Genomic DNA, 25,139 nt, shown 5'->3' with positions numbered 1-25,139 from the left:
AACAACAGTATTTTAACTACTTGTAATATCACAGGAATTATAGAACTCTGTCCATAGCCATGTTAGATAGTTAATGAAAGTAAGAGATTTAGCATTTTCTTTCATTTTAATTAGAGCTTTTCTAAACTGTCATTCATTTTACACAGATAGAAATTGAGAAGTTTACCCTGTTACTTTGGAGTTTTTCCTAAAAACATAGTCACTACTGTTTATTAATGAGATATATATTTGGCTGTTTTATTTATTTATACATCAAGGTTCTTGAAAAAATTATCATAATCGGCAAATACTTGATACTGAATTTATTTTGTACCAATTGTGTTATATTTATCCATAACCTTCAGAGATGAGGTTCCCCCCTTTTTCCCATATTTATGGTCATTCCTTGGTATCTGCAGGGAATAACAAAATCTGCAGAAGCTCAAGTCCCTTATATAAAATAGTGTGGTACAGTTGGCTCTCTGTATCTGCAATTCTGGGATATGCAGATGGTTGAATCTGGATGTGAAACCTGTGGATATGGAGGGTAACTGTATATTCTTTAAGAAAAGGACTGGAAGTAATGAAAAGGTCGGGGAAATACCACTGCTTTGCATTAAGATGGAAGCTAGACTATGAATGTATTCTGGGTTCTAAGTTGTGGTAAACACCCCCTTATTTTCTACTTTCCCAGTTCTCCATACCACCTTAATCTGGTTTTGTCTTGTGTTTTTTATTTTCTTGCTTTAAAGCATGGGCTGCTAGAAGAAAACTTGGAGCATGCATATTACTTATTTTTATGTTGGTAGCAGATTTCAGATCTTGATAAAGTAAGAAATGCATGAACTGTTGAGGTTTTTCTCATTTGTTTGATGAAGCTATTTACTCAGACTTTACTAACCTAACTAACCCACCTCCATTCTTTGGACTGTGATAACTTTCAGCATGATCAAGTCTCTAAAATAAGCTCAGAGAGAAGTGGAACTCCAAAAAAACGCAAAGCTCCACCACCTCCTATCAGTCCTACCCAGGTAAAAATAAAAGAAAACCAACAATGAACAAACATATAACAACAAAGCCATAATTTTGTCATTTTGTGTTTAGGCCAAAAAGAACTGTTTTAAAATTGACCCTTAAGTGCACATTTGAAATTTTCTGTAGTGGTTTTAAATTACAAATAGTGGTATGAAGAATTTTGATTATTAGTATAGAAATAATGTTGATTCTTATTTCAAAACTGAAGAATTGAACAGTATCTTTTTTAAAAACCTCAAAATTCTTAAAATCTATGACAGGAACTTTTTCCTCAAGATAATGAGCTCAGTCTATTTTCAGAGCTTGTGTTAACAGCTCTAGTAAAGTGGGGGAGAATGTGTAGCTGGTGAGGCGTTAGTTGAAAATGAATTTTAGTTGGTTTATTAAACGTTGTTAAAATACATTTGCCTTTCCTATTACACTTAAGGTTGACTAATATTAAAAAACAGCTTTCATTTCTGAGCTTATAGTGATGACTGAATAGAGGAGGAAGCTTGAATATCTATGAAATGGTAAATAAAAACAGGCCAGGGTTTGTTATTAAAAGAATCATAGGCCATAAAAAGAATAATCCATATCAAATATTTGAGCAGAATATCTCATCCAATAAGTAATGTTAAATACGTTAGCATATTCATTAATAATATTCTCAATCTGCAATAGAAGTTTTATAAATTTTTAACGTTAATTCTAGTGAATAAAGGAGTGAAGTTCCGTAGTTAATTCTACTGGGCAAACTTTCAAAAAGTATTTGAGGTAGCTGAATTACACAGAAAATATGTTACCCTTGAATTAATTGAAACTAAGGATAATTATTGTTACATTTATTTGCATTGGTTAAATAGGCTAATTCTTTGGCACTGTAGAAGACTTTGAAAAAGGACTCTTTATTGATGGTTTTCATTTTGTTTTTTAGTTGAGTGATGTGTCTTCCCCAAGATCAATAACTTCAACACCACTTTCAGGAAAGGAATCAGTATTTTTTGCTGAACCACCCTTCAAGGTATTTCCTTTCTGTGTCCAACTTATTATTGAATTTTAAGATACATAATAGATTTGATTTAATCTATCAAAAATCTATCACTGGGCAAAACAGAATATATTTCTCAGTCATTGGTTCAAACCTTTTCATCATAAAGCACCCTTTGATTATTTTCCCTAGCATGGGCTCCATACAAAAAGAGTAGCATGAATCAATTATATTTGTTAGCTAATATTTAATTTTCTTCATTAAAAAAGGACAAAGATAAGACTTTAAGATCACCAGTCATCTTACCAAATTGAGTTGCTATAATACTAATCAAAAAGAAAGAAATGGTTATTCTCTGATGTCTTACTAAGAAGTAATTGTATATTTTTAATTAAACTTTTTACTGACTATAAAAGTAATATGTATTTATTTCAGAATTTTAGAAAATCCATTAGGTCTTATTCCACCTGATTCTCTAGACTTGTGGTTGGAAAGTATTTTAAGGAATGGGAGGGTATTTCAATTTAATATCTGTTTACCTAATGATCACTAGGAAATTGTACTTGGAAAGAAAGTAAAATTTATAATTGTTAAAATGAAATTTCAATGGCATAATTGTTTATTCTTTTCTCCCTTCTAAGAATTACTAAAAATGAATTTTCTTTTAACTTGGATGCATATTGATGTGGAAAAGATTCTATCAACCTATCATTTCCCTTGCTTTAACTAGATTTTATTAAAATACAAGGCAAGGAAAGGAAGTTATGCTCTTATAATTACTACCCTAGTATCTTCTAATATGCTTATGGCTCAAAGGAGGCAATGCGTTCCAAAGAATAATATCACAAATTATGTTTTTCAGAAATAGAGTGTAAAAAGACTTTTATTTCTTTTAAAAAAAATCACAAAAAGATAAAAAGGACACAATTTAGAATAGCTAAAGTTTAAAAAGATTAAAAATACAAATTGTTGGTGATGATGTGGAAGAGTTAGAACTTTCATACTCTGTTGGTAGGATGTAAAATGGTACAACTACTTCGGAAAACCATTTGACAGTTTCTTGAAAAGTTCAACATTCCTAACATATGATCTAGCCATTCACTCATAGACGTTAACCCAAGAGAAATTAAAATATCAAAAAATCATATACACAAATGTTTATAGCATCTTTATTCAAATATCCCCAAACTAGAAACGATCCAAATGTCCTCCAACAAATGAATGGATAAAGATAATGAGATACATGCATATAATTAAATATTACTCAGCCATAAAAGAGAATGAAGTGCTGGCCAAGCAGCATGATGGATGCATCTGAAAACCATCATGCTGAATGAAAGAAGCCAGGCTCAAAGAAATTCATCCCCTATGACATTCCATTTATAGGAATTCTAGAAAATGCAAAAAGGAGAGTAGTGGTTGCCTGGGAATGGCAGGGATTGGCTGTGATGAGGCATGAGGAAACTTTTAGAGGCGATGGGAATATTCTGAATCTTGATTATAGTGGTGGTTCCTTGGGTGTGTATCTGCCAAAACTCCTCAAATTGTAAGCTTCCGATGGATGTAGTTTATTGTACCTTAATAGAGTTGCAAAATAAAAATAAGCATTTAGTTTTTTAAGTGAAAATACAGCTTTTTTATGATAAGCACTTGCCAAAAATGAGCCACTTCATTTTTAGCATTTGAGCCTTTACAAAAGTTCCTTTGCTGAACAATTCTCTCTCTTATCATGGTCTGCGGCTCATCTAGATAAAACATGGCAATTTCTGGCAAGTGACTGTATTTCGTTTTGGAATGAGAATCTGGTTTTGAAGGTAAAGAATTTTTCCAGTATATTAATGGACAGAGATATTCAGGGATACAGGTTTAGAGGAAATCTTTAGGGGATTGTCAGTCCACAGCCATAAGAATTTTTATTCCCTTATAAATTACCTTTATTTTCTGTGACAGGTCTCATTTACTACTATTTCCCTTAAAAATAATTAATAATAATATATTAATAGTTAATTTATGAAATGATAAAGCTGAAAAGTGCTTCTAATGTATTTTAATGTATTACCCAGATAAGTAAAACTTCTATTTGACTCTGTTATGGAAGTAGTATTCACCATCTCAAGCTTTAGCACGTAGCCCACTAAATTAGCTATTATGTAATTTTATTATACTCTTCAAAGATATTTGTAATATACTTACTGAAATTTCTAAAAAATATTTTGAGAATATACCCTCTGGAACCTCTAGGTAAAAACTGTACCTCAGGAGATAACTGTCACTTTTATTGTATTTTAAAATATCTTCTTTCCTGGAGATTATCTGTTTTTCTAGTAGGATAGCACCAACTTGTATAAACTCAAGGAGGAAAATTTGCTTGATTCTTTTGTAGAGTGTTCCATTCAGGAATATTCTTTTAAGTCATTTTTGTGTTCCAGCAGGCTGAGATCAGTTCTATACGGGAAAACAAAGACAGACTAAGTGACAGTACTACGGGTAAGATGAAGGGGCATTTTTGTTCCCTTGACCGATCTCTATTTCATGTTCCTCTAAGAGAGCAAAGGCCAGCCAAGCAGGGGTACCCTGTCTGGGGAAGTCGGAGAACCCAGGGTGCCACCCTAAGGCTGCCAACACTGCACAGCCTGGTACTCGCTACTTCAGGGGGCTTTCACCTAGATTAAGGAGTCCCTGAGCTTGGGTGTGCAATATATCTCTGTTTTCATCTGTTCCTAATTTAGCATTAGCACTTCCTTCAATTATGAATATAGGCAATAAGCCCCAGTGGTATTAGCAGATCAGTGATTCTGACACCAAGAAAATTCACAGATACTATCATATCCCCTCACTGTTATTACAGATACCTTGAAAGATCATTTACAGTATCTCTGCTAGAAACTATGGCAGTTATTAGACCTGCTTCCAGATCTTGTTATTTGGTGTGTTACAAAGAAGGTCGCCAATTACTGTAACCTGTACATTCTATTTTTTTTTTAACATCTTTATTGGAGTATAATTGCTTTACAATGTTGTGTTAGTTTCTGCTGTATATCAAAGTGAATCAGCTATACATATACATATATCCCCATATCCCCTCCCTCTTGCATCTCCCTCCCTCCCACCCTCCCTATCCCACCCCTCTAGGCGGTCACAAAGCACCGAACTGACCCCCCTGTGCTATGCGGCTGCTTCCCACCAGCTAGCTATTTTACATTTGGTAGTGTATATATGTCAGTGCCACTCTCTCTCTTCGTCCCAGCTTATTTGATGCATTTTAAAACATCGTTTTGGGATGAGGTCCATAGGCTGTAAGCTGCCAGCTAGCGGCCCTCCTTACAACTGAGCGGCAGGTTATTTCTTGAAGGGAGAGCCAACTGAGCACCTCCACGGCTGCCACAATCTAACTTTTCTACTTTTGATTTTTAAAAGACACATACAAAGAGTGTTAATGAAATCACACACTATCATATTGTCCTTCACCAAGACAGGGTTTAATTCATTGTATCGAGTCCATCCTGTTGCTTTATCCCCTAAGAATGTAGGACGGTGTATGCAGAATCAATTTGAAATGTAGAGTAGATTACTTCAAAGGCCCCTTTTTGCTCCAGCATTCAGTTTCTTATTCTGTTATGTATTTCATATGTGTTTGGAGCCCTTAATTTACAGAATTTAGAAATATTAAGAAATATTCCTGGCAGAGAACAATGTTAATATAACAACAGTTGTTACATTGTATACTTTAAAAGCCATCCATCGTGGCTTAGAAGTAATTTTTGTTGCTTAGAATTACCCTCATGCTCCCAATCCCCTGGTTCATTCCAAGCTGACCAGACTCTTTGTCAAGAACACTCATAAAGCTGTGGTTTAGGCACCAGACATGATTAGTAAGCATTTCTATGAAGAAATGTCATTTTGTATCCTTCCAAATTAAGATTAAAGTTTTCATCCTTGCATTAAATGGCTTGAGAAAATTTTTAAATAATAGTAGAAATTTGGATCAGTGCTATTCAGAGTGTGGTCTCTAAACTGTTGCCAGTCTAAAATAACTAAGGAGTTTAGAGCAGAAAGTCATCCAGCCAAGCACACTGTTTCGTCCACCTGACAATTTTTTTTCCATAGGAAGACTTTCTGGATGAAGGAAGCAGTACATTGAGTGACGTTCTGGAGGACGTTTCTTGTCTTGTCTCAATGAGAACTTTGAGTAGCATAGCTTTAAATGTTATTTCAGCATGATAATCAATAGAATCTCAAATAGTTCTGGTTTACCAACAGTGTATACTTTGGGCTTCAGAGAAGGCTGTTTCATGCTGGGCTTGTCAGAGAATGCTTTAAGGAAGAGGCAGAGTTTGCCGTGAGTCTTGAAGGATGCCTAAGAGTTATCTAGCCAAAGACATGCTACAAGGGCAGTCGTATGGATGAAGAATTAAAGAAGCAGCCTTGTGTTGAGAATATAGAGGGTGTGATAGAAGCCTTGAATCTGACGAAAATGGGATACTAGAGAAAAACATCAGGAGTTATAAACCTGAAAAAAAGTAGATTGGAGCCAGATCCTAGAGGCCTTAATCCAGATAAAGGAATTTGGAGGTTATTTTTAGAGGGAGCACAATTAAAGCACTTGAACCAAAGGAATGACCCTATCAAAGTATGTTTTAGGAAGATTAGTCTGACGGTGTTGTTGGTACAGGCTGCATTTTCACTAGAGGAGAGAGAGAGAGATTTGTTAGGAAGCCATTGGTAGAGTTACCAAGTATGGTGATGAAGTTTGAACTAGAGTGATGGATGTGGGAATAAGAAGTGAACCAGATTCCAGAGATCTTTCTAAAAGGATTCACAGAATGGGATGTATTAGGCATGGGAGGAACAAAAAACAACCAAGGTGTGGCACTTGATTAAGTGAACGGAAAATGTGTGACCAAATCCATCAGTTTTCAGATGTGCTTATTGGTATCCAGGCACCTAGTATTGTGCTAGGGAAACGCCAGTAAGGAAACCCCAGTACCTGAGAATTGCTATTCATCTATCCAGCTGGAGCGGGCTTTCATTCATAGTCTGGACTAGGAAGAAGAACTGGATTGGGTAGAAAGTGAGTTTGTTAGAGGTCAGAGAAATAACAGTTTAATTTTTTAAATATTATTTTAAATTGCCTGTCTCTTTTCCAAGGTGCTGATAGCTTATTGGATATAAGTTCTGAAGCTGACCAACAAGATCTTCTTGTCCTACTGCAAGCAAAAGTTGCTTCTCTTACCTTACACAATAAGGAATTACAAGATAAATTACAGGTAGGTAAATAGATTGCTAACACAGTCTATTCTGTAGGGTCAAGCTATTGGGTTTTTCAGGGTTAGTCAGGTGATATTTTGTTTTAGACATCGACATTAGTTTCTTTTTAAAATATAATTAGCCTTAAGCATTTTATAGTTTCAAATTATTTGTTTCTTGAGAGTTTATTCATTAACTATTTTTGTAAATTGATAAATTATATATGATTATATACATAGTATGATATATATGACAATATATATACATATATGTACATACACATATATATGATTAGTCAGTTATTTACTTAGTAAAGTTGATCATTTAGCAGATTTAAGAACTTGATAAGAAGTAGCTGTACTAAGCCTATTGTCCCTCTTGGCAACTACAATAATATGAGAAACAAAGGAAAAATTTGAGTCAGAGGCTCCTCAGCCAAAACAAATCTCACATTTTTAAAGTGGCACACATAATCTGTCCTAAGAGAGCACAGAATAAGCTTAGAGTCATTAGTCCGACTCTCGTGTCCCAGACCATATTTTTTCATGGGGCAAGAGGACGCATGCAGAACGGTCCTGCAGCTCTCCCAAATGTAAGGTTTGGAATCGCTCTCTCATTGCAGTTGCTTGCTCACCTAACCACACCTTTGGTGCCATTTCATTCTTGCCTTTTTTTCCAGGCCAAAACACCCAGGGAGGCGGAAGCAGACCTGAGCTTTGACTTTTACCATTCTGCTGAAACTGACTTGGCCCCATCCCTGGGCAAACCTAGTGAAACCCCTCCCCCAGACTCCAAACCATCTCCATCTGTCTTAACACATTCCTTGAGTAAATCCACAATCGACAGCGATGTCAGAATCCAGCAACTACAGGAGATTTTACACGACTTGCAGAAGAAATTGGAGAGCTCCGAAGCAGAGAGGAAACAGCTGCAGGACGAGCTCCAGGCCAGAAGGACAGAGTCGGTGTGCTTAAACAACTCGGAGATTTCAGAGAACGGCTCCGACCTCAGCCAGAAACTTAAGGAAACTCAGAGCAAGTACGAGGAAGCTATGAAAGAAGTGCTGAGTGTGCAGAAGCAGATGAAACTGGGCCTGGTCTCACCGGAAGGCATGGATACTGACTCGGGCCTCCGCGAGCTGAGGATCACCGAGGAGGAAATAGATGTGCTAAAGCAGGATCTCCAGAACGCACTGGAAGAAAGTGAACGAAATAAAGAGAAAGTGAGAGAGTTGGAGGAAAAGCTTGTAGAGAGGGAGAGAGGGGTGGTTATTAGGCCACCTGGGGAAGAGTACGAGGAAATGAAAAGCTCATATTGCTCGGTGATTGAGAATATGAATAAGGAGAAGGCATTTTTGTTTGAGAAATACCAAGAGGCCCAAGAAGAAATCATGAAATTAAAAGATACACTGAAAAATCAGATGACCCAGGAGGCGGGTGATGGAGCTGGGGACATGAAAGAGGCCATGAACAGGATGATAGATGAACTCAACAAGCAGGTGAGTGAGCTGTCCCAGCTATACAAAGAGGCCCAGGCCGAGCTGGAGGATTACAGGAAGAGGAAGTCTCTAGAAGACGTCACAGCTGAATATATCCATAAAGCAGAGCACGAGAAGCTGATGCAAGTGACCAACATATCCAGAGCGAAGGCTGAAGAGGCACTGTCTGAAATGAAGTCGCAGTATTCCAAAGTGCTGAATGAGCTGACCCAGCTCAAGCAGTTGGTAGATGCACAGAAAGAGAACTCTGTCTCCATGACGGAGCATCTGCAAGTGATAACCACGCTGCGGACCGCTGCCAAAGAGATGGAGGAAAAACTAGGCAGTCTTAAAGAGCACCTTGCGAGCAAGGAAGGAGAGGTGGCAAAGCTGGAGAAGCAACTCCTAGAGGAGAAGGCGGCCGTGACCGACGCGATGGTGCCCAGGTCCGCCTATGAGAAGCTCCAGTCGTCTTTGGAAAGCGAAGTGAGTGTGTTGGCCTCAAAATTAAAGGATTCCGTGAAAGAGAAAGAGAAGGCCCATTCAGAGGTTGCCCAGATTAGAAGTGAGGTCTCACAAATGAAAAGGGAAAGGGAAAACATTCAGACTCTCTTGAAATCCAAAGAGCAGGAAGTAAATGAACTTCTGCAAAAATGCCAGCACGCTCAGGAAGAGCTTGCAGAAATGAAGAGAGATTCTGAAAGCTCTTCAAAACTGGAAGAGGATAAAGACAAGAAGGTTGGTGAGACCGTATTGCTGTTGAATTTCTAGCTAGTATACGCTAGGACTTTCAACCTTCGTTTACTGTGGTGAACATTTTTACCATTTGTAAGCACTAACCTATTGTGAATGGTCAGAGGCTCCACACGTGACTCCCTCTGTCCCCAAAGGGGACACATTAAGAATAGTAGGGTGGACATTTATGAAAAAAAAAAAATATATATTCATCTTCTACTGCTTCCCTCATACCAAAGCATTTTCACATGTGTGGTACGTGTTTTCCCTTTAAAAATTATTTTACAGAAGCCCTGCCAAGTGTCAGGGATCAGAAGTGAACCCACCAACTGAGAAGCATTTGTGACCCATCTTGAAATTCTACTCTGTTGGAATCCAGACAGATTCCTCTGTCATATGAAAACCCAATTACTCCCAGACTTGATACTGCTTCCCTAAACCCCACAAGCTTTCCTCTGAGTCAGTATAAAAACCCTCCCTGGCCCCCATTTTCAAAGGTATACAGGAGAATAAGGCAGGAGATGTGAGGGGCAGGTGATTCGAGATGGGCTGGGTGGGGAGGAAGGAGGAAAGTAAAGGGAAAAGTGGATGGTGCTTCTGTGCCTGGATCTGCTCTGCATCCCCGGTCTCCTGGGTCAGATGTTCTGAATGACATTCATTAGAGCATTTTTAATCTTTTTTTATTCCTTCATTATAATGAATGTTTCAAAAGAGCTCCTGAAGCCAAGGAGACAGGGGGTGGAGGGGGGGGGGTTGTCTTCACTACGAGGCGAGATGCCCGAGATACCTGGGTTTCTAAAACTTATTCCTGACTGCTCACGTCAGCAATATGGAGCAAGACCTAGCTGTCTCCAAATAAGGAACACCTGAAATCCTGTTTCTGATTTAGTTTTTCAACCGTCCCCCTTTTAAGGGTGAACGAAGGAAATCCATGTCACAGCTTTTGTTACCTTCAGGCCCCAAAACACAGCCTGACATTCAGGGGCTCTTGTCTGCATGGAATGGCCTTAGAGGGCTTTGTTTGGTTTGCCTGATATTATCTGATTTTATGTTTCATTTTATGGCTTTTCTTTTAAAAATAAAAAAGGGATTGCTGCAGTCCCAGAGGCCAGGAGAGGCTATCTTCCAGGTTGAGAAATAGGTGGAGTTTTGCTTCTGCGGCACGTTCTTGCCTACTGATAGAGCTTTCCTTTCTCGCCAGATAAACGAGATGTCGAAGGAAGTCGCCAAGTTGAAGGAGGCCCTGAACAGCCTCTCGCAGCTCTCCTACTCCACGAGCTCGTCCAAGAGGCAGAGCCTGCAGCTGGAGGTGCTGCAGCAGCAGGTCAAGCAGCTGCAGCAGCAGCTGGCTGTGAGTGGGCGTGTCTCTGTGGCCTGGCTGCGGGTGTGGGGAGGCAGGGTGTGGGGAGGCAGACGGCACACCGCGGGGAGCGGGGAGCCAGCGGGCAGATGCCCAGCCTGAAGGCGTGTTGTGCTTCAGTGAGCAGCTGACTGCAGACTTCTTTGATGAAGGCCAGAGAGGGAGCGGATGGATTTCTCAGTCATTGCCTGCAATGCGATGGGTAACATGTGTCAGTGGGAAGGAAGGGAGGAGTCCACAGGACAGTGGGAGGAGGCTTCTTGTTCGCTCTTCCACTCGCTTTTTACCCTTTCTCCATTCTTCTGCCATGGTAGTCACTGTCTCTGGCAGCGGCGAGAGCTGTTTCTTATTAGGGGCCTGGATCTCTGGTAGTTGTATGTCTACATGTCTGAAGCCGCTTCTTGGCCTCTCTCCTGATTTCACCCAGGAAAGCCCTTTCGTGTCTGTATTCGTTTCCGATGGCTATTGTAATAGAGCAACACAAACTTGGTTTAAAACAACACGAACTTATTACTACAGTTCTCGAGATCCATACGTCCGAAGAAACCAGTTTCGCAAAAGTAAAGTCAGGGTGTCAGCAGGGCTGGTTCCTTCTCGAGGCTCTAGGGGAGAATCCGTTTCCTTGCCTTTTCCAGCTTCTAGAGTTTGCCTGAATTCTTTGGCTCGTGGTCCCTTTCTCCATCCCCAAAGCATATCACTCCAGCCTCTGATTCTGTCCTCCCATCTCCTCCTTCCACCTTTGACCTTCTTGCCTCCTTCTTATAGGAACCTGGTGGTTACATTTTAGATCCACCCAGATAATCAGGATAATCTTCCTTTCTATCTCAAGATCCTTAATCTCCAAGTCCCTTTTGCCTTATAGGTCACACTCCCAGGTTCTATGGATTAGGACGTGGGCATCTTTGGAGGGCTATTAGTCAGTCTATCACAACGTCTGTAAAGTTTTAGTCATTGAGGGTATGTTACATTTTGCACGTGAAGGTTAGTCCATCCTGGACTGTCTCTAGCTTCCATTTACAAACAGGACCTGGATTTTGTGATTTCTTCAGTACAGACTCGATACTGGTGAATTCAGGTTTCTACAGTCCTTACTCCGGCTGGCCACAAAGTACAAAACCAGCTTTTTTGTGTGTTGCCAGCTCCACTCGAGCAGTGGAGGAGTAGTCAGGGAAGGAGAAGTTGCTCTTGACTGTGTTTTGCAGGTCATTTTTCTGATCAAGTGATTATCACAGACTTGTAGATAAAGTACTAATGATTTATACAGTCATTCTTACAGTTATTCAATATGCGTTTAATGAGCTTCTATGTATCAGTAATATACAAGGTGCTGATGATATAAAAATGAATAAGACACAGTCCCTGCCTTCATGGAACGTATACTATACTCAGTATAATGGCTTACCATATACTCAGTGTAGTAAGCGTCCATTGATAGGTGCCCAGCGTGCTGTGGGCATAGAGAGGCAATGTGCTCACCCAATCTGGGTGAGTCTCTGAAGGCTTCCTGCAGGAGGCGATGCTTGTGCTGAATCTCAAAGATGAGTAGGAGGCAGCAGGGACTGGGATGTGGCATTTAGATGGCCTGTGGTAGCCATGGCAACCACAGTTCCAGTGGAGGGGTGGAGTATGGATGGCCGAGGCTGGCTGCTGGAGAAGTGACTAAGGAGCTAGGCGTCTGCTGGGGCTGAAGAGCCACAGCAGGAGGCAGGGGAAGCCTAAAGCAGGTTTGCTGCAAAGATGGGAGATGGCGGTGAGGGAGTGGGATGCTCTCAATTGAGATCTCCGAGGTAATGACTGAGGCAGGGCTCTGACCATAAGAGCGGGTGGCTGGAAGAAGGGACAGGTCATGAAGCTGAGGTCGAGGGACTGAGAGGCCAGGGTGGTGGGCGGCTCATCCACGAGGATACTGAAGTCAACCAAGTGATGACAGAAGCAGGACCAGAAAGGAAGACAGTGATCAGAAGACAAAGCTATAAATGATGGAGTGGAGGCAACCAAGAGGTGGGAGGAAACAGCACAGAGAGAGCTACCAAGCGTACCTTCTACTGGCAGGAGCTTCAAAGACTGAGGTTTGAAAGGGTTTCCTTGAATAGGAAGGACGCCTCATATCTGACACTGTTGGGGAGGAGGTGAGACTGGCTACTGATAGACTTTAGTAGATTTTTAAAGTGATCCATATATGATAGTCTCAATTTCCATCACGACGTAGGCAGGAAGGCCTCTTCTTAGACGAGTTAAGAGCTGAGTTGAGATCCTTGAAATAGTCTCTAGGAGGAATTGGAATTATAGCTCAACAAGGAGAAATAAAATCATTAACAGCTGTGCTGAGGGACCATTTGAGGTTGGTGCCGTCACCCTGTTCACCTCCTTGGTACGCTGACAGCTAAATCATTGAATTCCCCAGGGATTATATACCACTGGCTATATAGAAGGTGATCGATAACTCTCTTTAAAAGAATAAGTTTTTAAATTAATAAATATTTGGTCATTGTATACGATAGAAAAGTTGGAAGATATAGAAAACTGTGGAAAAGCTACTATAAGTTAAAACTGCCTATAATCCAACCACTCAGAGACAATAACTTTTTGCATTTGACAAAGTAAATAGTTCCTTGCACTGTTTACTTTGTGCGAATATATCTGTATTCTTTGCCTGAGTATGTATATATATTTTTAAACAAATTTGGGATTATCCTATCTACTTTTTACATGAATTTTCTTCTAGGGTTGACATACCAAGATATGAAACAGGTAGTTTTTTTCCCCTAAGAATATTGACAAGCATTCCAAACTACACAGTCCTCTGAGTCCACAGCAATTTTAAAAGCTTCCTATGCTAGTTGGTGGAAGGAATCACTGGGGTAGCATTTGGCCGCAGCTTTCTCCTAGTTTTCTTTGCTTTTTTTTAAAGGTCTCCTAAGCTCTTGAACAATGTCAAATTGTCTCTTTCTAGGAGTGCAAGAAACAACACCAGGAAGTGATATCAGTTTACAGAATGCACCTTCTGTACGCTGTGCAGGTATGGTGTCTGGGGATCCTAAAGAGATACCACAGCAGGTCTCGCCCAAATGCCCATCGTGAAACTAGTAGAGCAGATGAGAATTTGAGAAGACAGCTCTTCATTGGAAAGCTTTTTAAAACACCTTCTGCTTTGCTTTGGATTTTGTGTTGGGAGCCCCATGCCCTGTTACCCAGGAGCAGCCTCCTTTGTTGAGAGCTGAAGGAGGGTGTGGGGGCAGCTCCCCATCAGGAGGAGGAGTCTAGGTGTTATTTTCCGGGTTTGATGATATTCTCAGAGCTATCCGTACCATCTCACTACTGTAACTGTTGGTGCTTTGGCTGGCTGGGCTCACCTTTGCTACTGAGATGCCAGAAACCCTTTGCTGAGGAACTCTGGTAGGAGACCCAGCCTCCTCATTCTCCGGAGGAAAAAGAGCAGGGTCGTGTCTTTGACTCAGTTCCTCCTAGAAATGTGGGAATGGGTAGGGCTAACATTTCCTTGAAGGTCGGGGCGGGAGGGCAGCGGGGAGCCAAGGGCTCATCCCAGCCAGCCATCTCATTCCCCAGGTGAGGCAGATTTAGGTTCTGAGTGTGTTGTTTTGTTTTAAACCTTTCTGATGTTATTTTTCTAACAAGTGTTTTAGTGTTTCAGTGTTCAGCCTCCCCTCTACCCCTGTTGTAGTCTGCATTTTGAAGTTCCTGTGGGGCAACAGCCTCTGCCCTTTATTCACCTCCTTCCTCGCTCCCCCACGGTCCTGTACGATTTGTGTCCGCGTCATGATATCATAGGTTATTCTAATGAGTGTCTTTTGTCGGAATTTCCTAGGGCCAGATGGATGAAGATGTCCAAAAAGTACTGAAGCAAATCCTCACCATGTGTAAGAACCACTCCCAGAAGAAGTAAAGTAGGACACTGGCCCCTTGTTGTCCACCTCATGTTAGATCCGGAGTTGCTGGCAACCACTGCCATTGCTCTCATTCGTGGCATCACTGTGACCCTTGTAATAGAGCTTCTTCCCTTTCCAGAGGCTTCTTTCTGAGGATGGGTCCCAGGAGAAGACTGTCCTCCTCAGAACCGCTTAGAAACTTCAAAGCAGCAGGGGTGAAAGATGCTGTCATCCCTTCTGATTCCGGAGCTGGGGTCGTCCACGCTCAGGAGTCAGGTCCCTATGCTGGCGGCCGGCATCCTCCTTGGCACCTGCCCAGCTGAGGGACTTCATCACTGAGTGACACATGCACGCTCCACGCAGCCGTGCTTCCGTTCCTACGCTCAGGCTGTGCCGCTCAGCACAGCAGTGTTCTTTTTGCCTTTGGTTTCCTATCCCCAAAACATGACTTAATTTCTAACCAAATTAGTATGGCACTAGTTATGAGCTGCATGCTTTAGACCCTTTATCGTGATATCTTGTGGATTTAAAAACGCTAATTCCATCTTTTTTTTTCCCCATCTGCCTTATATTTCTCACCGCCCTGCTTATCAATCTTATAGTTTGATGAGCACTGTTAACTTAAATATGAAGTTTTAAAACAAAAGCAAATTGTCCTTAAAAGTTCTTTTTAAGTAAATCGCTGACATATTGCAAATTTTCTATGCAAACTTGCCTCCTGCTGTTTGTTATGCACGAAGCTCAGGAAATCCAAACATTTGTGTTCAACAAGGGATAGTAAATTGCGTGTTTACAGCCAAAAGAAATGCCTCATAGTTTCTAACCTCAATTTTTTAAAAGTGTTCTTTTTCCTCTACAATATTTTTATTGGCTCTTTAAGGTGTTTTCATATCTAAATCCCTAAGTAAGTGAAATTTACATTAGACTATATCAGCAAAATATTTTTTAGGTAATCATGTTTAAGACTTTAAAAAGTATATAACTTTTTCCTCCAGGTTTTCAGCTACAGCAGGAGGTGGTTCTGTATTCCAAACTCAAAATGAGCTGCCACCAACACCCCTAGACTTCCTGCCATCGTGTTCTCAGAACTGTAGCACGTCTCTGAATATAGTAAATCCTCTTTTACCCACTGAATATTTTTGAATGCCCCAACTCTACCAGCACCTGTAAATTATCTCTGGAAGGGCTGTTAGTACCAACGAGTTTTTCAACTTTGAAGCAAAAAATTCTGGTAAACATTATGGTGCCTAGCTGAGGTCTTGGGAGAAAACATTCCTGTTCACTTTACTTTCAGGTTAACTTGCTTGCAGCTTCCCTTACAGCCTTGATCTTATTGAGAGATGTAAACTGAATACGGAAATCTCTAAAGTATAGAACTGAAAGCATAGGCCAGCTCCGAAAGGGCCGCCTGGGCTCAGAGGTCACTTGGTAGCACTGTGTTGGATGAGGACCAACGACAGCAAAGCAACACCGGCTTTCGAGCCTGGTGTTACCTTTCTTAAGTTGTTTATAGTTCGGCAATTTCAAACATGCTCCAAAGAAAAATGTGAAAGGACTTTCTGTCACAGCACTTAAGAAAACACAAGACCACCCCCCTCCCACCTCCACACAGAAATGCTGCAGAGTGTAAAACTTGAGAAATTTTGTAGGACGCCGGACAAAGTGTAGCCTTTTATCTTGTTTCAGGATGCATATTTATTACAAGTACTCTGGTTAAATATTGAAAAGTTACATGCTGTAGTTTAGCATTTTGCCTTTGTAATTTACAGAAAGTATTGCAGAAAATAAACTTTTGTTTCATTTTGCATGTCTGTTGTTGATTTGGGGCACCTTCGTAAGCATGCCTGTACAGCTTCTGAAGTTCAGCTAACTAGCATTTCGGGGCAAAGGTTTTTATACCCTGTGCTGTGCTCCACCGGTGGCCGTTGTCCGCAGTCTCTCACACAGTGTGTCATATCATTTCGTCCCCTAGCTCCTGGGGTCACCTTGAACTCTACCCCAAGCAACACCCACTTTTGGGCACTTGCATCACAGTTCTTTCATTTAAAATTGCCTCTCAGTTGATCTGTAGTCTTTTTTTTTTTTTTCCCAACTATTTAAAAGCTTCCAGGGCTTCCCTGGTGGCGCAGTGGTTGAGGGTTTGCCTGCCGATGCAGGGGACACGGGTTCGAGCCCTGGTCTGGGAGGATCCCACATGCCTCGGAGCAACTGGGCCCGTGAGCCACAACTACTGAGCCTGCGCGTCTGGAGCCTGTGCTCCGCAACGAGAGAGGCCGCGACAGTGAGAGGCCCGCACACCGCGATGAAGAGTGGCCCCCGCTCGCCGCAACTAGAGAAAGCCCTTGCACAGAAGCAAAGACCCAACACAGCCAAAAATAAATAAAAATTAAAAAAAAAAAAAGCTTCCGTTAGATTTTTTTTTCTCTTTTTTTTCTTTGCATTTTTGAAAAAGTAATACATACACATGGTTTTTCTTACATTATCCTATCACATTACAAGGTTAATTCATTCCTGAAAAAAACTCCTGGTAGGGTGAATTCTTCCAGGTTGAAAGCATAATTAAAACACCAGATGACAATGAAATGGGTGCAATTATTTAAGTAGCTAACATGGTTCTTCATAACACAGCATAACGAGGCCATCTCCCTTCATTAAGGCCATTTCCCTTGCTAACAATACGACTCTACTGCCTCTCTTTCAGCTCCTGTTGCCAAGGCATACCATACATACTCAACTGAACCCTTCCTCACGCCCCATCTCTGGGAAGAAAAAGAACAAAAGATATCAATGAAAATAATGCAAATAGTGTCTGAGGTTATCACTATTTTAAATTATCGAGTGTGCACCCTGAAAGGAGAACTTACCTCAAGAGAGGCCAACCATTCAACTCAGAAGATGATTTCTTTTTTTTTTTTTTTTTTGCCATGCCTCCCAGCATGCGGGATCTTAATTCCCATACCAGGGATCGAACCTGCGCCCCCTGCAGTGGAAGTGTGGAGTCTTAACCACTGGGCCACCAGGGAAGTCCCAGAAGATGATTTCTTGGTCACACTCAAATGAGCACTTAACCTAGATAAATCCAAACCAGACTTCTTAAATGGAAAGAACTGCCTCATATGCCAAAGGCAGGGTTTGAAAAGAAACTGTCATACTGCAGCAATGGTTATATATCATGGGATATAACTGTAGGATAAATGAGAGAAACTGAAAATAAATCTCTCCTCCTGATTCTTAGTTTACCACCCCAGAAGCAACAGCTATTAAGTTTCTTGAATGACCTATGTCTATATGTACATGCAGGCATGTATTTTATTTTCCCCTTTAAATATAGAAACTTCTGGACCGTACATTTTCCACTTAAAACATCCTGGAGATTGTTCTTTGTCAGCACACACACCCTTTTTAACTGCTGCATAATGTTTCATAGTACGTGCTTTTTTTTTTTTTTTAAACTCCTCATTGATGGGCATTTAATCTGCTTCCAGTATTTTACAGCCCTAAAAATGATGTGATGACTATGCTATGTATGCATATGTGTGAGGATCATTTGGATAATTTTCAAATTGCCCATTTTCACACTAGCTGCCATCATGTGACACAGGAACGCAGAGGAAAAAAGGTAGAATAGCATGTGGGTCATCACAGTGAGTGAGCAAGAATGGCCTTTTTCTTCACATTGGTTACATAAGAGTCATCAACTTGTTTTTCTTACATAAACTTTCAGACTGACTCCAAAGCCTTTAATAATTAAACCCACCAATCTTAAGATAAACACATGATATGCCATGTGGGGAAAATGCTCCCAGAACATGTTGATGCACAACCTTTTGCCATGTGGCATAACTGTGGAATGCTGGGTGCTGACAGCAGTAGAAACACCATCCAGCAAAGATGGGGGTGATGCAAGGTTTAAAAGGCAGACTGCAAGGCAAAGAGTGAGCTGGAGAAAGTAACAGACGGAGGCATTCACAGGAGCAATTTCTGTTCACCTGTTCAGGGCAGAGAACTGTCCAGCATGCGGGGAGTGTGTGGCATATTAGTGAAACAAAGGACAAAAGCTCAACTATGATGGTCGCCATAATTGGGCCATAGGAGCTGGTTGAGGGAGCAATCGAAGTGGGTTCCAGGAGATGGAAAGGCTCCCTTGAGGAGTAAATCCCCAAGAGATGGAGGTGAGTAGAAGGAAAGAGACATTTCTGTACATTCAGTATAAACCAAGCCCTAAAAATGGGAAGAAACAGTATTTCAAGAATGGCGACTGGATGTACCAGATGATTAGTGGAGGATATGGAGGGGGGAGAGAGGAGAGGACACAGCCAAATAATGTAAGCTTTTAACAAAAGAGTTACCTATGTGTCACCTTCAGATGTTTTTAAACCTATACTTTTATTTTTTTTTTCAAAAAAATCCTTCTTGAGGAAACGTTATTGAGATCAATACTTCAGTTTCAAAATCACAGTAAAAATGGAGAGTTTGTTTCAGTTTTGAATTTTTCAAATTTTAGGAAAATTTTTAAACAAAATTTGAAAAGATTTTACACTGAACATCATGTGGTCATCACCTAGAGTGAAGCGTTAACATTTTACTAGACTTGCTTTGTATGCATGTCTACCCACTTATCTATCCCAATTTCCATCCATTAGTCTATGTTTCTTTTTGAGACATTTAAAAATAAGTACAGAACGTCCACACAGGCTACCCTGAAAATTTCAGTATGCATATCATCAACTAGGTTTTAGTATTTGTTTGAAATTATTTCTAGGTAAGATTTGCATACAATGAAATGCATACATCTTAAGTGTACCATTTGATAAATTTTGACAAGTAAATATGTCTGGGCAACAAACCCTATCAACGTATAGAACGTTACCATTAGCCCAGAACACCCTGTCGCCCTCCTTCCTTAAAATTAGCAAAGCCTGAAGGTATATGGGACAAAATCCAGGAGAAACAAGGCACACACTTCCAGGTACCCTCTTCCAGTGGAGTTACATGGATATAGCTAATTGTCCCAGCAGTGATGTGTGACAACACTTCGGAAGTCTGGCCAGTCAGATTAGCCCACCCAAGCCTTGGTATCCAGGACTTTATTGGGGATCTATCACGAAGGCTGAAGTACCTGCATAACAATTTCAGCTATTCAGATTCCAGACCCCCCAGAGCAAAGACATGCATTCATCATACATCACATTTTAAGAATGAACTATTTAATCGGATTTGTACCACTTGGCCCAAAACGTCAAGCATACAAAAATGTTCTTCTCAGACAGAATATTCTAATGAATCAGAACTCATTTCCCAGGAGCCAGTCTGAGGCCATTCCTGAAGATAGGCATTTGTAATGAATATGCAGGTTCTGAGCAACCCAGACATGTAAATTAATCCTTTAAACCTATACATTTACATCAAGTTAAACACTCTGGTAGGCAGAATAACACTCCCCCAAAGAGGCTCGTGTCCTAATTCCCTGGAATTTAAATAGTTTATGTTATATGGCAAAAGGAGAATAAAGTTCGCCGATAGAATTAAAGTTGTTATTCAGCTGACCTTAAAACAAGGAGATTACCCTGGGTTACCCTGGTAAGGCCTGATGTAATCAAAAGGGTCTTTTAAAGCAGGAGAAGGAGTCAGTTAGAGATTTAAAGGTGCTACACTGCTGGCTCTGAAGATGGAAGAAGAGCTGTGAACCAAGGAAGGCAGGTGGTTTCTAGAAGCTGGAAAAGGCAAGAAAACAATTCTCCCCGGGAGCCTCTAGAAAGAACCGGTCTTGCTGATACCTGATCTCTAGGCCAGTGATGGTCGTTGCAGACTTCTGACCTCCAGAACGAGGAGATAATAAATTCTGGTTGTTTTAAGCTGCTAAGTTTGTGATGACTTGTTACAGCAGCAATAGGAAACCAATATACACAGAGAGGCCAGAATCTCTACTAATGGAGAGTTCCTGAAGATTACTCAGTTTATTAAGTGTTATTGAACACTGGTAATAAGCCAGGCACTGTGCTGAACGCTAAAGGCTCAGTGGTGGATATAAAGCTCCTGCTCACAAGAACCCCACATCTGGTCAAACAGGGCCTGCCACCTAGCAGATATTCAGTATTCACTGGGTGGGTGGGTAGGTGGAGATGTAGGTGGATGGATTGCCCATAAGGCCCTGCATGACCTCCTCTTCTGCTGACCCACTCTCCTGTCTCTCTTTTCATTCTTAATTGAAACTTTTTCTGTTCTTGAACCCATTAAATTTGCTCCTGCCTCAGGGCTTTTGCACTTGCTATTAACATCTTACAATGCTCTTCTCGACATTTGTGTCATTTGCTCCCTTATTCCCTTGTGGTCTCTGCTCAATGCCACCTTGTCAGAGAAGCCCTTCGTAACTACACTGTATAAGCCAGTATACCCCTCCCCACATCCACATCACTTTCTAGATCCCTTGCCTGACTTTATTTTTCTCCATATAATTTGTTACTTCCATGTCAGGTGGTTCATCCCGTTCCCAAAGCTGGACCCCTTAGCAGGGGCCTGAGACTGGCTGGAGGAAGAGGCTTTTTCCTAATTCACACAAAGTTGCTGCCTATTCCCTAAGCCACCTGCCTTTTTCTAACTTGCAGAGATGTCATATTGTTTACTAGCAGCCCTGGTAGAATAGAAGCTCTAGGAGAGCGAAATCTGTCGCTTTGTTCGCTGTTGCTTTCCCTAATGCTTAGAAAGAACAGTGTCGGGCACATAGCAGGTATTCAATAGGTATTTTTCCTTGGATGGATGGACAGATGCATGGAAAAACTCAAAAGTAAATGGAGTGCCAATAGACTTGTGAGTGTCACTATGAGACTGTGGATGGGATACCGTAGGAGCTCAGAAAGAAGGTATCTAACCCAGCCTTGAGAGGCTGAAAAATGTGTTTTAAGAAATTACACAGTCCAGGGACTTCCCTGGTGGCGCAGTGGTTAAGAATCCTCCTGCCAATGCAGGGGACAAGGGTTCAAGCCCTGGTCCGGGAAGATCCCACATGCCGCAGAGCAACTAAGCCCATGCGCCACAACTACTGAGCCTGCGCGCCTAGAGCCCGTGCTCCACAACAAGAGAAGCCACTGCATGAGAAGCCCACGCACCGCAAGGAAGAGTAGCCCTTGCTCACCACAACTAGAGAAAGCCCGCGCGCAGCAACAAAGACCCAACGTAGCCAAAACAAAGAAAAAAAGAAATCATACAGCCCAAGAGAAAGTTTATTTGGATTTCCTTGTTCTTAGGTTTCACAGTCCTTGCGTTTGGAATCATTTGGAGCTAATCACATTTGACTGGGTGTTGGAAGAGTCTAGAAGTACCCTATACACATGGTTCCTCTGTGTGATTTCTGCAATAGCAAAGCTTACGGTAATCAGGATCAAAGGAGGGTACGTGAACCCGCTGTAAAAGCACTATCCCCAGATTACTAGCATTCCATTCCAGAGTTAGTGAACAGAACTAAAGCACACTTACCACTGAGACAGGAGGGAAAGGAGCAGGATACAAATGCTAGATAATGAAGAAAGGGGGCAGCTGTTGGGATGTGATAAAGACTGGCTGGAACCAGCTGAAACCAAGGTGGCTTTGAGAACAGTCCAGTCTTTGACCTTTAGCTCATTATACCTTCATTGTAATTCTAAAAATCACTCTCCGTTATGCCATGACAGTTCCGAGGTAGACCATAAAAGGCCAAATAGTGGGCAGTGATCCAATTCCTGGGAAATCCCCACCCTACCCCAAAATAGCGAGAATATTCCTCCCACTCATGAGCCTATGAAATTACTTAATCCATAAAAACCTAGGACCCCAGGCCTCAGAACCACTCTCACTTTCCAGGATGACCCCATGCCCCGGGGCTGCTCTCACTTTCTGAAGCAGTCTGCATTCTGCCTATTGAATGTGTATCTCTCTTAAATAAATACCCATCGCTTTCCCTTTACTCTGGCTTACTCTTGAATTCTTTCCTGCATGAAGCCAAGAACCCTCCCTTGGCGATCGGTCCTAAGGACACCTGCAGGTCCCAGGATGTGACATTTCCCCCCCCCTGCAACTCTATAACTAACTTTACATTTGCAGCCAGGGTTAAGATGTAAGGAAAGAAAAAGTGTCACAGAGGTTTAGAACTCTAAAAGTCTTTAAAGTTCTTTTCATTTGATTTCTAATTTTACAGATGAGCTAATTAAATGGAGGCAGAGCCAGAGTGTTGGCTTTAGGAATGGGAACTCAGCGACTGTTCTGGTACCGCACGTCCCCCTCACAAAGATCAGCAGAGCAAGTGTTCAGGAAAGAGAAGGTATATTTAATACACTTAGAAGCAACTTCATAGCCATTTCCTAGAATGACAGAACATTAAAGCTTTCCATTTCACTGAAGACCAACTTGTAACAAGGATAAGGGAAATAAGTGTTAGAGAACAGGAAACCAGTTCTGCCCTTTTATCCCCATACATGTTAAATATTCATATTCAATATTCAATATTATGTTCACAGAATCATAAAAATCTGTGGTTTATCCTCACAGAATCCTGGAACTGGAAGGGGTTTTAGAAAGCAAGTGGTACAAATACTCTCAATGTACTGGCAAGAAAATTCAGTCCCCTAGGCTGTGACTTGCCCCCGGGCACACAGTCCAAAGCGGAACCCTGATGCCCTGAAGCCCAGCTCAATGCCCTCATCATCATTTCCTGCTGAGGGTTCTTTTAGAAAACAGAGAATAAAAGGGGTGGGGGGTCTTTCTAAAATTTTGGCTCAGGAGCTTGAGGGTACAGATTTCAACTTTAATAGGCCATCCAGGTTTTAGTTAAGGGATATTAAAGCAAACTCACTTAAATAGCTCCTCCAACCTAACTTCAGAAAGGCTGTCTTGGCAGTCTTGGATCAACAGCAATTAAACTTCAGCCTCAGAACTGGAAAGAACAAACACTGAATGTAAACACCACCTGTCAAGTTCTTGGTAAATATTTTCCTTTTCTTTCTACTGAGCCTGCTCTTGTTTGAAAAGGAGAGGGACATACCAGTTCCAACTTGACTTGTCACAGCCCTTAATTCATTGTGGGGTTCATGACAACACCCTGAAACCCGAGGCTGCTTGAGCCAGTGATGTTCATTTGGTTTCTAACCACAACTGCCCCTGTACCCGTCAGATCTGAGTTACTGGTACCACTGTGGGTATTTCAGGCCACTGAAGATGGGTAGGATAAGGATACATGGTGCCTAACTTAGGGCTATGTGGTGTTTGCCAAATGTGCCTTCTACCCTCGAAAATATTCTCTGAACTGCTAATCATTAGCAGAACTAGTGGTCCATATCTTAAGCTACTCACCTCCTGCACTCCGCTCCCTTACTCATGCGTAGCTCTAATCTTACCGGGAGAGGCAACACAGACGGTGCCAGCACCGTCAATAGTTCTATCTGAGCCTTTCCTCGCGGGCCCGGAGGACCCGAACACCTGGGCAACTGTGAGGGTGCAGGGCGCGCGGAGGGGCACGCGGGGGGCGAAGGGTGTCGCCGAATACAGCCCGGTACATCGTCGCAGCTTTAAATTGGTAAGGCCGTGGAGCCGGACGCCCCTTCCCATCCTTCGATGGGATTTACCTCCTCTTCCGGCGTCGTTATCTCCGAGAGGTAAAGTCCCTTTAAGAAAAACAGTAGTGGACCGTTCAGCCGCAGCAGAGGGAAAGTGTGGGGACGAAGCTAAGGTCGCCCGAGTCTCGCCCGCGGGGACCGTTAAGGCAAGGGTGCTGTAGCAGCTACGGTTTGCGGGGGTGGCCTGGGATTCCACTGGGCCGGAAGTGCCCCTCGTCGCCATGGCTACAGGCGCGGGCGCCGCCCGCAACGTTCAGTTCCCATGGTAACCCCATTGTCTCAGTAGCCAGAACTCGTGCGGTGGGCGGGAAAGGTAAAGCTAGGTGAGCGTCTCTCTTCCGCAAAGCAGTTCAGCGGCGCCTTGAACGAGGTCTGAAAAGGTCAGTACACTGAAGCCGCCGGCGGAAGCCGAGCTGCCAGGCTGAGGAAGCCGGGAAGCCTAGTTCTGGGCCGTGGCTCCCCTGCCCTCGGCCAGGTGCGCCGCGCCACGCTTACCTCTCGGCCGCCCTCGCCCGATTTTCGCGTTAGAGCCTCTGCGGCCGGGGCACCGCCCACAGGAAAGAAGCCAGGGGAAGCTCGGACGTTGCTCGGAATGTGGTGTTAAGGTTTACAAAGTTAAGGCGAGACAACTGCAGAAAATAAGGAAGCGATTTGCACTTGAGAGAGGGGGGCGATAGTGGTGTTACAATTCAGGGCCATGTGAAACCGCACGGGAACAGAATTTAGGAGGATGAGACGTCAGAACCCCTCGCCCTGGCCACGGTTTTGAAAGTAGAGATGAGAAGGACGAATTAGTGAATCTTCCCTTCTGGTCTTTGGATTGTGAATGTTGTGGAGTCTGAGTCAGAGAGCTACTCAGGGCTCA

The 25,139-nt window shown here is 42.1% G+C and overlaps 2 protein-coding genes and 1 long non-coding RNA gene across 10 annotated transcripts in view; 2 read left to right on the top strand and 1 right to left on the bottom strand.

The window, feature by feature from the left end:
* Window positions 1-16,495, top strand: part of RAI14 (retinoic acid induced 14) — a 149,266-nt gene extending 132,771 nt beyond the window's left edge. For 5 of the 7 annotated variants that reach the window (XM_082453710.1, XM_082453706.1, XM_082453707.1 and 2 more), the window contains 8 exons: window positions 924-1,010; window positions 1,931-2,017; window positions 4,414-4,471; window positions 7,133-7,251; window positions 7,911-9,446; window positions 10,645-10,794; window positions 13,757-13,822; window positions 14,630-16,495. In XM_082453710.1, the coding sequence (XP_082309836.1) occupies window positions 924-1,010; window positions 1,931-2,017; window positions 4,414-4,471; window positions 7,133-7,251; window positions 7,911-9,446; window positions 10,645-10,794; window positions 13,757-13,822; window positions 14,630-14,707 (2,181 nt within the window). In that variant the 3' untranslated portion in view covers window positions 14,708-16,495. The remainder of the gene's footprint in view (window positions 1-923; window positions 1,011-1,930; window positions 2,018-4,413; window positions 4,472-7,132; window positions 7,252-7,910; window positions 9,447-10,644; window positions 10,795-13,756; window positions 13,823-14,629) is intronic. The other 2 variants (XM_082453708.1, XM_082453709.1) reach the window with 2 other exon arrangements.
* LOC309656897 lies at window positions 4,478-24,445 on the bottom strand. 2 transcript variants are annotated; one of them, XR_014261591.1, is made up of 3 exons: window positions 24,284-24,445; window positions 23,515-23,595; window positions 4,478-7,039 (listed from the first exon to the last, which is right to left on the bottom strand). It is a non-coding gene; the product is annotated as an uncharacterized lncRNA (long non-coding RNA). The 2 variants fall into 2 exon arrangements; XR_014261592.1 differs by lacking the exon at window positions 4,478-7,039 and having other exon boundaries at window positions 22,969-23,595.
* Window positions 24,140-25,139, top strand: part of TTC23L (tetratricopeptide repeat domain 23 like) — a 58,106-nt gene continuing 57,106 nt past the window's right edge. Inside the window, exon 1 of the mRNA XM_082453897.1 lies at window positions 24,140-24,313. Within this exon, the coding sequence (XP_082310023.1) occupies window positions 24,273-24,313 (41 nt within the window). The 5' untranslated portion in view covers window positions 24,140-24,272. The remainder of the gene's footprint in view (window positions 24,314-25,139) is intronic.

Source organism: Balaenoptera physalus, assembly GCF_965194825.1.
Source record: "Balaenoptera physalus genome assembly, chromosome: 3".
Lineage (NCBI taxonomy): Eukaryota > Metazoa > Chordata > Mammalia > Artiodactyla > Balaenopteridae > Balaenoptera > Balaenoptera physalus.
This window is presented reverse-complemented; position numbering and strand designations above follow the sequence as displayed.